At 47.4% G+C, this 13584-nt stretch overlaps 2 protein-coding genes across 14 annotated transcripts in view; one reads left to right on the plus strand and one right to left on the minus strand.

Moving 5' to 3' along the window:
• LOC137527742 (myosin-1B-like) overlaps positions 1-13584 on the minus strand; it is a 469182-nt gene that overhangs the window by 353681 nt on the left and 101917 nt on the right. The window lies entirely within an intron of this gene.
• Positions 1-13584, plus strand: part of SLC38A5 (solute carrier family 38 member 5) — a 152845-nt gene that overhangs the window by 138059 nt on the left and 1202 nt on the right. For all 3 annotated transcript variants that reach the window (XM_068248600.1, XM_068248601.1, XM_068248599.1), the window contains exons 12-16: positions 1182-1261; positions 3012-3112; positions 3235-3359; positions 4323-4467; positions 8280-8383. In XM_068248600.1, coding sequence (XP_068104701.1) covers positions 1182-1261; positions 3012-3112; positions 3235-3359; positions 4323-4467; positions 8280-8383 — 555 coding nt within the window. The remainder of the gene's footprint in view (positions 1-1181; positions 1262-3011; positions 3113-3234; positions 3360-4322; positions 4468-8279; positions 8384-13584) is intronic.

Genomic DNA, 13584 nt, shown 5'->3' on the forward strand with positions numbered 1-13584 from the left:
GGGGTATGGCGGCTGCCATATTTACTTCCTTTTAAACAATGCACATTGCCTGGCTGTCCTGCTGATCATCTGCCTCTGATACTTTTAGCCACAGACCCTGAACAAGCATGCAGCAGATCAGATTTTTCTGCCTGAAGTCTTACTATATTAGCTGCATTCTTGTTTCCAGTGTTATTCAGACACTACTGAGACCAAAGAAACAGACCGGTATACAAGACAATGGGTATTTTTTTAAAGGAATTAAACATGGCAGCCTCCATATCCCTCTCACTTTAGGTGTTCTTTAAATCCAAACTAAACCCATTCTTATAACAATTAGGGTCAATTATTAATATTACCTTTGTTTTCTCACCTCCCTCCTCTCTAGCCTGGCTCTGTACCTTCCCCCCCAATACTCAACTCTGAAGCTGAATACTCACAACCTGATGGGGCCACAGCAACATTTTCTTGTGGTCAAGCATTCAGCAGCACCATCCCCCCCCCCCCCCCCCCCCCCCCCCTGGTTTCAGCGTCAGAATAACTCCCTTTTATAACGAATATTTATTGCTGTATGTTGGCATGTAGCCCCGCCCTCCCAGCGATGATTACCCTTGGCAGATATGTGGAACCCCCCCCCCCCCTGAAAAAGTAAATAGCATTCTGGGAGACCAGGTATAATTTGTACTGGCTTTTGAGCTCTCAGAAAGAAACATTCCCTAGAGCTGCACCTGCCACTAAAGATGTTGTCACCTGTAAAAAAATTCCACAAAGTAGATCGGGGAGATGAAAGCTTTTTGAAAGGTTTTAGTATGGGCAAACACTGACTAAATTTATAAATGAATATTGTAAAAACAAACAAAAAAAAGGAAATTTTATTCATTTATTTTTACTACAGTCCCTCTTTAAAGTGTACCTGAGACATTGTAATAGAAGCATTTATACTTCCGTAAGGCTTCCTCCAGCCGCTGACTGGCTCAGTGAGTTTGCTAGTCGTCCCCAGTTGCAATTAGCTGCGCATGTGTAGCCCGGCCAAAGCAACTGTTGATTTCACCGGGCTACCCAGGGGAGGAGCGGGGAGGCAAAGGAGACCACGGCGTACATGGGGCTGGGGGAAGCCCCATGTAAGTACCGTATAAATGCTTCCAATTAAAATGTCTCAGGTTTCCTTTAAATAAGCCTATTTGTCTATGTTTTCTTTACAGTCGGCCTATTCCATCCCCATCGTGGCTTTTGCTTTCGTGTGCCACCCAGAGGTGCTGCCTATCTACACTGAGCTGCGCAGGTAGGAATGTGTAATCAGTAGGAAATCACTGTGATGTGACATGCACGGTGCAATATGTCACGCTCCTGTAGCGCCCCTTCACACTAAGGCAATGCGCCTGTACTTGGAAAGAGATCTATGAGAATGTGCTGACTTTACCTTCACAAATACGGGTGTTTTTTTTTTTTCTATTCACAAAAGTGTAGCCGCGTGATGTCACTCCTGTGCCTGCACTAGGTCTCTTCCATGCATCACAGCTGCACACTCTCTGCTGCCTTTCTCTGGCTCCTGATCACATGACCAATGCAAGTCATGTGATCACGTGACCAATTTGAGGCATGTGATCATGTGACCACTGCAAGTCGTGATCGGGAGCCGGCAAATAGCAGCAGAGAGTGTGGAGCTGTGATACATGAAAGAGCCCCCCAGTGCTAGGGCAGGTAAACATTACTCCACTCCCAGCGCTGTGTGTGGGGGGAGAAAGGGGGGGGGGAGTAAGCAGGGAAGACTCTGGATCCAAGGGGGTCCCATGGCAATTTCCCCTGGGTTGTTCCTGTCCATAATTCAGCATGTGTATATAATTTTGTGCTAATAGTCTCTGGTTAAAAGTTATAAATATCCTTAGTGCCCTCTGCTGGACAGTGTCCTTATAACTGATGCAGTAGCATGATTTGCAGTTGAGCTGAGAGAATTTGAAGATCATTCAGGATACCTTTTCCAGGTGAGTATAGGTGTCCTCTGATAGCCACTGACTGCTCACTGGTGACCAGGCAAGCTGGAAAAACATGCCCAGTCGCCTGCTGATACATAACGCAGGAAGCACCAGCTTGTGCTCATTCTTACTCCTCCCCTCATCATAGAGCAAAAAAGCAGGCAGTGAAATTTTAATTGTACGAGGAAAGGGAATTTCAAATAATAAAGAACAATTGTTTTGGCTAGGAGTGCACTGTGCATGACATCACAACTACATGTAGAGCGCTCCCAGCTGCAGGCGCACCGCAGGATGCGTGCAGCAGGCCGGTGCCTGCGAACTAATGCCCAACTCCGGCAAGCAGAAAGAGGCTGCAGAGGGGCATTTTGTTAGGAACGGAGGAGCAGAGAGGAGAACGGGGGGAGCAGTGGGCATCAGCCTGCTGCCAGTACATGCCTGCCCCCCCCCCCCCCCCAATTTGGCTCTGGTATCCTTTAAACACATTTTCAGCATTTTGCAACTGAAAAGGTACCACAAAATATGTAGAGAAAATACTATCAACATTTCTTTGAGCATTTCCTGCTTGCTGGTGGTTTTAAAGATAGTTATGTGGGTTATAAGACACAGAGGCATGTTCTCTGCCCAATGACATGCATCTGTGTCCTTCTGGTGCCGCTAGCCTGCTTTTCCACCTTCCAGCCATCAATCACCTGCTCCCCCGCCTCCTCCATTGCCTCCGTCACCTCGCTACCCGCCTTTGCTGGCATCCTCCAATCAGCAAACAAAGCCGTGACCCAGGAAGTACTTCTGGCTCACGGCCATCTTGGATTTCCTCCTCCGGTCATAGGACATTACAACGGCTCTGGAGGATCGGGGCCACAGAGAGCAGCGTGGAGCGGCGCAGATGCATCCGGTAGGCAGCGTGGAGCAGGTAGTATGTTTATCTTTTTTCATGTTGCCTCAGGTTCTCTTTAAAGGCATTTAAGGTGTGAAAATATCTCTTAGGAGAAATGTTAATTGTATACAGGCCTAGATCCTAATATACACATGTCCCTGTGCTTCTTCCTTATGCTGATCAAGAGCCACCAAGCAGCGGATGCAGAATGTGGCCAACCTGTCCATCCTCGCCATGTTCATCATGTACCTGCTAACCGCAATATTTGGCTATTTAACCTTCTATGGTAAGTCCCCGGTGTGTGTGTGTATGATTATATATATTCCTGTTGGTTGTTATTGGTTGCCTACAATTTGCATGAAATTAGCATGCAAGCCAGAATTATCTGCATTTAATTTCCTCTGTTAGGGCGCGTGGAGTCGGAGATGTTACACACGTACATGCTGGTGGACCCTCTGGATACGCTGATGCTGTGTGTTCGCCTTGCTGTTCTGGTGGCCGTAACCCTCACCGTACCTGTTGTCTTGTTCCCGGTAAGAACATTTTCCACTCTGTATGCCTGTCGTCCACATTAAAGGACACCCGAGGTGAAAATAAACTAATGAAATAAACAATTGTATCTATCCTCCTCCTCCGAAAAATGACTTTTTAGCTGATATTCCACAGTTTTATTTTATACTTAAATCTACTTTTTAAGTTTTTACTGTTTTATTGTTTTATTGTTTTTGCTCAATGACACATTTATTGAAGTATGCCAGAGCTAAAATCTATGAACTATGTGTTTTATTATTGTAATTGCTTATCAGTGACGATCACACCGTAGTCTGACCCAGTCCTGACAGGAACTGCCACTTACATACCTGATATTTAACTCTTTCAGGCAAGAAAGAAAAAAAGGAACACAGCCTAGTTATTTGTGTGCCTGGCACTGTACATACACAAGTCTATCTCATCATGTCACATGTCCCCTCGGGTATCCAGTAAGCTGCAGGAATGGCTAAATTCTGCCCCCAATCTATACTCGATGAAACATACAAATTCAGGGGGTCACAACAACTGGTGCATCTCACTGCGTCTTGTATTCAGAGTGTAATCCCAACACAGATCTTACTGCAATCTATCAAATCCAGCCCCGTTCCCTCCATCTGCTCTATGACATTTTTTTATGTTTGTACAACAACAACAAAACATTTGTAAAGCGCTTTTCTCCCTGAGGACCCAAAGCGCAGAAGCTTGTCTCAGATCAGTACAAACTGTGTACAGGTGGAAAAGTTATGTGATCATAAACACCAGACTAAACAGTTGGCTTTTCAGTTTTGATTTAAACGTGTCCAGAGTTGGAGCTTTTTGGCAAGGTATTCCACAGGGTAAGTGCAGCATGACAGAATGTTTGTATGCAGGCTTACCTTCATTTTCCACGAATCGATTGAGAATATGGTATATATAGTCACTTATATTTATGCTGTCCCTCTCCCCCCCCCCCCCCCCACTCTTAGATCCGCAGAGCCATCCAGCAGCTTCTCTGCCCAGGACAGGACTTCCGCTGGTGGCGACACATCCTTATCGCCATTTGTCTGCTTTTTGCGGTTAATCTACTGGTCATCTTTATCCCAAACATCAAGGATATTTTTGGCGTCATCGGTAAGAAAGACTCACTCGTTCTACATGGGCCTGTTTATAGACTACTGCTGCAGACATTTGTGTAACACACAGTGTGACTACAAGCAGAAATCTACATAATTTTTCGTTCCTGGACACAGAGGGAATGGCAAATTGTGCAAGTATTAATCCAGCCATCATAACCAGAAGAAAACTTTGGTGCAAAGTGGCAAACAGAATGCAGTAGTGTACAGCGAGCACGTCACACTATCTTGCTGTTTACATCACAAGAGGATTATGGGAATTGAGGCTGAATGAGCAGCTGTGATGTTTCATCTGCTTTGTCTAGTCGTAGAACTGAACTACAGTATAGCAACATCTTCACGTTTACAATAAGAGGGGGTTATGGAAAGGCAGAAGGTGGCAGCCATAATGGTATAGGCAGGGCCAGACCAAGATTCTCCAGCACCAGAGGCGGAGATTCCAAAGTGTGCCCCTCCCCTTCCTGAATTGCGCCCGCCCCTAGTGTAGGTATTAGATGTGGTCCCAGTACTAAGTAGGTTGCCTCCCAGTATACAGTAGATAGCCAGATGCACCCCCATTATTAGTTAGGTACACAAACCCAGTTTAGGTAGCCATAGCGGTATCTTTGTAGACTGTTGAGGCAATAAATCTGTAAAGCTAGTAGCTTTAGAAACTCTGATGGTGTGCTGACCTGCCTTTCTACTACTTTTGCAGTTTAGGTAGCCAGATGCGCCCCAGTTTTAGGCCTGGAACCCACTAGGAGCAATTTTCTGAGCACTTTGTGATTTGAAAAGCTCTTGCTAATGTAATGCTATGGGTGTGATCCCACTTGAGTCATGTGATTTTATGAAAATCACCCATAGCATTGCATTAGCAGAGCTTTTTCTAATCACTAGCGCTCAGAAAAGGCTGCTAGTGGGTTCGAGCCCTTAGGTAGGTTACCCCCTTGTATAGGTAGCCAAATGTGCCCTCAGTGTTAGGTGGCCCCCTCCCCAAGTAACATAGCCAGATGACCACCCCCATATTCCTAGATTACAAGGCCAAACTGTTACTCTTCCACACTGCCCTCTCCGAGGCTAAACAAAGGTACTTTGCAGCACTGATTGTAACCCAAGCTTCCAACCCTCGACAGCTTTTTGCTACCTTCAATTCCCTCCTCAACCCCACTCCTCCCCCTCCCAGCTCCTCCCTCTCAGCCAATGACCTTGCCAACCACTTCACCACTAAAATTGCAACAATACGCAATGAAATTTCCCTCCTCCATCCCTCCCTTACCAATGCGTCTCAGGTTGTCCCCTTGCCTTCCCTCCCAGCGGCTCCCTTGTCTCATCCACCCCTCGCCTCTTTTGCTCCTGCCACCATTGATGAAGTCAGCCTGCTGCTAGTGGCTTCCCCCCCCACATCCTCTCCCTGTGATCCGGTACCCGCGAATACTCTTCGTCCCCACTTCTCTGATCTGGCCCCAGTCCTCACCTCCTTGTTCAATCTCTCCCTTTCCACAGGCATCTTCCCCAAAGCATTCAAACAGGCCACTGTGCTTCCCCTGCTGAAAAAACCCTCACTTGACCCATCCCTACCCTCAAACTACCGCCCAATCTCCCTCCTTCCCTATGCTTCTAAACTCCTCGAACGCCTAGTCCACCAGCGCATTACCCAATACATCAACACCAATGCCCTACTTGACCCCCTACAGTCTGGATTCCGACCTGCGCACTCAACTGAAACAGCCCTCGCCAAGGTGGTCAACGACCTTACCCTTGCCAAGGCCAAAGGCAGTTATTCCATCCTGCTCCTCCTTGACCTCTCTGCAGCATTTGACACTGTTGACCACTCCCTCCTCCTCCAATCACTACAGTCCATGGGCATCCATGGGCTTGCCTTGGCCTGGATCTCCTCCTACCTATCCAATCGCTCCTTCACCACTTCCTTCAATGGCTCCTCCTCAACTCCTGCCCCCCTTTCAGTTGGGGTCCCCCAGGGCTCTGTTCTAGGCCCCCTTCTTTTCTCCATATACACTTCCTCAATTGGCAAGCTTATCTCCTCCCTGGGCTTCAATTACCACCTTTATGCAGATGACACTCAGATTTACCTCCATACCCCCGATCTCTCAGCCACCACCATAAACAAGGTCTCCTCGTGTCTCTCAGCAATTTCCTCCTGGATGTCAGCTAGGTTCCTAAAGCTTAACCTAGACAAAACTGAGCTCCTGATCCTTCCACCCCATGCTGCTGCACCCATCGCAGGTTTCCACCTCACAATCGACAACACAACCATTCTCCCTACCTCCCAGGCCCGCTGCCTGGGTGTCACCTTGGACTCTGACCTCTCCTTCATCCCACACATCCAAAACATCACAAGAGCCTGCAATTTCCACCTCCGTAATATCTCCAAGATCCGCCCATTCTTAACCCCGGACACGACCAAACTGCTCATCCATGCCCTCATCATCTCCCGCCTTGATTACTGTAACTCATTCCTTTCTGGCCTCCCCCTGAAACGCACTGCCCCCCTTCAATCAGTGATGAACGCGGCTGCAAGACTCATCCATTCTTCGCGCCGCTCTGCATCCACATCTCCCCTTTGTGAATCCCTGCACTGGCTCCCTATCCGTCTCAGGATAAGTTTCAAGATTCTATGCCTGGCGTATAAATCTGTGCACAAAACATGCCCTACCTACATCTCGCATCTTGTTCACGAGTATACACCAGGTCGCCCCCTCCGTTCCTCCAACGACCTTCGCCTCACCACCCCGCGCATTTCACACTCCCATGCCCGCCTGCAGGATTTCTCAAGAGCTGCCCCCACCCTCTGGAATGCCCTTCCACCACCCATCAGACTTGCTCCCTCTTTCAACACATTCAAGCAAGCCCTCAAAACCCACCTCTTTATGATGGCCTACCCACCTCCTACCACACAGTAACTCTCTAAGGAATATTTAACATCCCCCCCCCTAGTGTTTCCACCCCTCCCTTTAGATTGTAAGCCTCTGGCAGGGTCCTCCACTCCCTGGTGTAATCTACAGGATCATGTGCTCCTGTCCTATGACAGCCTGTACTTGTATTACTGGGCCTACCTAACCAGCCCATATTGCATGATCATGTATTTTGTACAATTTGTATGTATAACTTTGTTCTATGTGTATAACCCTATGTATGTCATCCTTGTATCATTGTATATATTTATTGTCCAGCGCTGCGTAATATGTTGGCGCTTTATAAATACAATAAATAATAATAATAATAATAATATTAGGCAGCCCCCTCCCCAAGTAACACAGCCAGATGAGCCCCCAGTATTAGGCAGCACCCTCCCCAAGTAAAATAACCAAATGAGCCCCCAGTGTTAGGTGCCCCCCTCCCCAAGTAACATAGCCAGATGACCACCCCCATATTAGGCAGCCCCCTCCCCAAGTAACACAGCCAGATGAGCCCCCAGTATTAGACAGCCCCTGCCCAAGTAACATAGCTAGATGACCCCCAGTATTAGACAGCCCCTCCCCAAGTAACATAACCAGATGAGCCCCCAGTGTTAGGTGGCCCCTCCCCAAGTAACATAACCAGATGAGCCCCCAGTGTTAGCTGGCCCCCTCCCCAAGTAACATAGCCAGATGAGCCCCCAGTATTACGCAGCCCCCTCCCCAAGTAACATAGCCAGATGAGCCTCCAGTTTTAAGTAGCCCCCTTCTCATTTGTTACAGATTTTCTTTAACCTAATTGAAGACAATTTTTAATAAATCTGATCTAAGATTGCAGGATACGTTTGCCATAGAGGAGCTACAATTTACAATCTATGTATTGCGGTGTAACTTATGCTGCCTTTCCTTACTGCAGGAGCCACTTCAGCCCCAAGCCTGATATTCATTCTCCCGAGCATTTTCTACTTACGAATTGTTCCTACAGAGAAGGAGCCTCTGTTTTCTCGTCCAAAGATCCAGGTCTGTATAGTCATGTGATGTGTCTGCCCTGATCTGTACGCTTTCCTTCTCAATTACCTGACCAAGCCCCTCCCCCCCACTTTTAGCGGTCACAAAAACCAGGGCTGTGGCATCGGAGTTGGAGTCGGGCAATTTTGGGCACCCGGAGTCAAAGTTGGAGTCGGAGTCGTTGATTTCATAAACTGAGGAGTCGGAGTCGGATAATTTTTGTACAAAATCCACAGCCCTGTTAAGTATTAGACTAAGGAGTCAGAGTCAAGGAGTCGGAGCCATTTTGGGTACCCGGAGTCGGAGTTGGAGTCGTGGTTTCATAAACCGAGGAGTCGGAGTCAGAGTCGGAAGATTTTTGGACCGACTCCACAGCCCTGACAAAAACATCCATTCTAGAGATACTTTTTCCAACTTGCAGCCACTGCCTCTATGATTGGTCCATTTTCAAGCAGTGCGAATTTGCCTAAAATCACAATTAAATCTTCATCAACTTGAATGATTTGCATCTCACTGATAATCTGTAATTAGCAGTAAACTCTGGGAGCCCTATGTGCTAGTTTGTGTTAATAACACTGTGGAATGACTGTGTTTTTTTTTTTTGCATGCACCTGACAGCAAAGTAAGGCTCTTCAACTTTGAACCCCAAGTGGGCATTTTTGTCTCCCCCAAAAGGCAACCTCATGGGGGGGGGGGGGGGGGGGGGGTATGTAGCCGAATCAGGTAGCCATAATTCCTGTCGCTCCTGTGGCTAGATATCAGCCATTTTCACGTTTACTGACCCCTGGGTCATGATGATGCAAGCTCTGCCCAATGACAGCAGGGGAAGGGGCATTAGGAACGCTTCCAGTGGGCATTTTGCAGGCGAGCCTCTCCTGCACGGGACGCTCCTTCCCCTGGACACTGCTGCCAAGCTATGTTGGCAATTTTGGGGGGTGACAGTGGGGCAGAGAGCAGTGCATAGGGTACACAACACCCCCTCCACCTCAGGTACACTTTAAAGGGGCACTGTAGTAACATATAGTAGAATGCAGTAAATTATTCAGCATACCCACTTTTACTCTAATTTTTCTGGTTTCAGCTTCAGAAACACTTCACAAAAACACAGAAGAAACACACCAGGCAGCGCTAAGGGGTGGATCGGGACTCCCTCCGACGCCATGACGTGGATGACGTCATCCCATCGTCGACATGGCGAACAGGAAATCCCATTCTGAACAGGATTTCCTGTTTGCTCTGATTGCCGGAGGCGATTGGAAGGGGAGGGGGGATGCCGCTGCACAGCGACTATCATGTAGCTAGCGCTAGGCTAGCTACATGATTTAAAAAAAAATTAAAGTGCTGCGCTGCCCCCTGGCGGTTTTAATAGACCGCCAGGGAGGTTAACCACATCGCATCCAGACCTTGTTTCTCCCTTATGGACCAGAGCAGTTTTGACATTTCAGCTATGTCCCTATATATTCAGCAATAACTTTATCCCTACTTATAAAACCTAAATTATACATTTATTGTTTTTCCCTCAAACAATTCTGTTTTCTATGCATTTCAATAGGAAATAGATTTTAAAAAAGGCTACAATGTGTATTTTTCACTATGAACTAAGAGAAAAAAAAGTATTTATAATGGTAAAAATCGATCTTATTGGCTCAGGGAACATATATTCCCATTCGCAATTAGTACTGCATCAGATAGTGCCGGAAGTGTACACAGAAGCAATACCTAATCGTATATATCTACGTCCTCGTGGCTTAGATGAAGTCACAGAGGACGTAGGTACAGTAGTTTCAAGAGTTTTCTTTATTGTCATGACTATGAACATTGTAGATTCACACTGAAGGCATCCAAACTATGAATTAACTTCCTTAGCGGTATGGACGAGCTCAGCTCGTCCATTATCGCCGGAGGGTGCCGCTCAGGCCCTGCTGGGCCGATTTAGACCAAATAAAAAGGAGCACACGCAGCCGGCACTTTGCCAGCCGCGTGTGCTACCTGATCGCCGCTGCAGCACGGCGATCCGCCGCGTGCAGTGGCGAAAGAGGGTCCCCCCAGCCGCCCGAGCCCAGCGTAGCCGGAACAAACAGTTCTGGCCAGCGCTAAGGGCTGGATCGGAGACGGCTGACGTCCATGACGTCACTCCGCTCGTCGCTATGGCGATGAGGTAAGCAAAACAAGGAAGGCCGCTCATTGCGGCCTTCCTTGTTAATTCTGATCGCCGGAGGCGATCAGAGTTACGCTTTCGGAGTGCCCTCTAGTGGGCTTTCATGCAGCCAACTTTGAGTTGGCTGCATGGACTAGTTTTTTTTTTATTTAAAAAAAACCCTCCCGCAGCCCCCCTGGCAATCTTAATAGAACGCCAGGGTGGTTAACACATGTGGAAGTATAGTACATAACAAAAAAGTGTGAAACACCTGAAAATATGTCATATTCTAGGTTGTACTCCACAACGCAACTGATGGTCCCAACCCCATTTATAAGGCAAGAAATCCCACTTATTAAACCTGACAGGGCACGGCTGTAAAGTGAAAACCATTTCAGGTGACTACCTCTTGAAGCTCATCAAGAGAATGCCAAGAGTGTGCAAAGCAGTAATCAAAAGCAAAAGGTGGCTACTTTGAAGAACCTAGAATATGACATATTTTCAGTTGTTTCACACATTTTGGTTATGTACTATACTTCCACATGTGTTAATTCATAGTTTGGATGCGCTCAGTGTGAATCTACAATGTTGATAGTCATGCAAATAAAGAAAACTCTTTGAATGAGAAGGTGTGTCCACACTTTTGGTCTGTACTGTATACTGTAGTGGTGGATAAAGTGGCTAATGCTATAGTAGTGCTGGGAAGTAAACGCTGTAATTCAGGTTCAAGCAATACCGGACCCCGAATTACGCCAGCAGGCGGGAGGCTAGGCTATCAGTAGGAGAATACATTTGTTATATTCTCCTACTTTGCCGATAACAGGGAGAACTATCTCTCAGCTTCTCCCCGCGCCCAGATCAATGATGCGGAGATACTTTTCTGGGAGACTATGAGCTTGATTCACTAAGACAAATAGCATGCCTTATCAAAGATAACACGCCTTATCAGAGTGGCATATAGAGTGCTACGAACCTGCAGGGGCTCAGGGCAGGATGAGTGGAGCTCTCGTCATTGCCAATTAGCAAGCATAAGTTCGTAGTGCTCGTTATTATACTCTGATAAGTCGTGTTATCTCTGATAAGTCGTGTTAACTTGGACAAGGCATGCTATTTATCTTAGAGAATCACGCCCTAGGTGTTGTTTTCTGCTCACTTCAGAATACACATTAAGCCTGGAACCCACTAGGAGCGCTTTCCTGAGCGCTTTGTGATCTGAAAAGCTCTTGCTAATGTAATGCTATAGGTGTGATCCCACTTGAGCGATATGATTTTATAAAAATCCCCCATAGCATTGCATCAGCAAGAGCTTTTCAAATCACTAGCGCTTAGAAAAGGCTTCTAGTGGGTTTGAGCCCTTAAACAAATATTCCACAGAGAAGCACCTGCCGGCAGTAAAGATGTCGCCACCTGTGATACATTCAAGCATGTAAATCGGGGAAAGGAAAGATTTTACAATAGGAAAACATTTACTGAATAATTTATAGTGTAATATACCGTATTATTCGGTATATAAGACGCACTTTTCTCCCAAAAAAAGACAGGGAGCCCCTGACTTACGATCGCCCGCCGATGCAAACCGCCAACCCTTCGCATCATTGGGGACACCCTGTATCGGCCCCCTGTGTAGTCCTCCGGGCCCCCCGCTGGTCTCCTCCACTCCCCGTGTGTGAAAACAATTAGCAGCAGTGGCGATTGCAGACCTCCTCTCTCCTGCAGGACTCCCCCTAGTGATGGCTTCTGCTGATGACGCGATCAGCTGAAACCGGCACTAGAGGAGCAGCGCCGAAGATGTATGCACTCGCCGTGGGAGCCACTGAATGAGGTGAGACATGCTGCCACTAATTGTTTTTACACACAGGGAGTGGAGTAGACCAGCGGGGGGACCGGAGGACCACACGGGGACAGGAGGGGAACACACAGTGGGACCAGAGCACAACACAGGGCAACAGAAGGGGACACAGGGGGACCAAAGGACAACACAGGGGAACAGAAAAGGACTTAAGGGGACACACAGGGGAACCAGAAGACAACACAGGGGAGCAGAAAGGGACACAGGGGGACACACAGGGGATCACACAAGGGGAAGAGAAGGGGACATATGGAGCACAGGAGTACACAGGGGGACATAAGGGGGCAAAGGAGGACACAGTGAGACACACAGGAGGACACAAGGAGCAAAGGAGGACACAGTGAGACACACAGGGGGACAGAAGGAGACAGACAGGTGGCAAAGGAGGACACAGTGAGGATGACACGGGGATAGAAGGAGACACACAGGGGGAGCGAAAGGGACACATGGTAGACTGAAGGGGACACAGGAGGACAATGACTGGGGGAGAACATGCACAAGACGCGCCTGGAACATGGTTTAGTATTTATATATTTTTTTTATTTTTTTTCCCTGGTCTTGCCATCTAAACCTTGGTGTGTCTTATATTTTGGAGCGTCTTATATGCACAAAAAAAATAAGGTAGTTCAAAATAAGCAATTTTATTCAGTAAAGTTCCTCTTTAAAATAATGGTTCTCAATAATCCTTGCAAAGTACAGAGCTGAGTTTTTCTAAACAGAAATGGAATTCCACTTTAAATGAAGCAAAGGTTCTAATTGGGTGATCCGCCTGTAGTTTTCCTTGAGGGCTCTTTCACACTGGCACAGTGCGTCCCAGCAATTTACCGCACTGCTACCGCAGGGCAATGAAAGTCTATGGGTGCTTTCATATTACCCGCGGTGCACCCGAAGTGCTCAATCTGACGCGCTTCTAAAACTATGTTAGCGCACGTATCTGCGTCGACCTGCGGTGGACTGAACTCATGTAAGTCTATGGCGACGCAGGGTTTTTTCAAATGTTGGTGGCGACGGTGCAGCAACGTTGCGATGTGAATCCGCGGAAGCGTATGTTTACGTTTCCGTGCACTTCCGTATTTTCAAAACAGAAAGTGATCGCAAGCAAGCATCACTTCCTGTTTGGCCGGATGCCAGAAGGGGAATACCGCATAGTAACGTAGTATTCCCTGAAGGCTTGTTTTTGGCAGTGTGGCGGGCGAGCCGCACTGCTAACACCAATCCGCAGTGTAA

This window comes from Hyperolius riggenbachi, chromosome 8, assembly GCF_040937935.1.
Source record: "Hyperolius riggenbachi isolate aHypRig1 chromosome 8, aHypRig1.pri, whole genome shotgun sequence".
Classification (NCBI taxonomy): Eukaryota; Metazoa; Chordata; class Amphibia; order Anura; family Hyperoliidae; genus Hyperolius; species Hyperolius riggenbachi.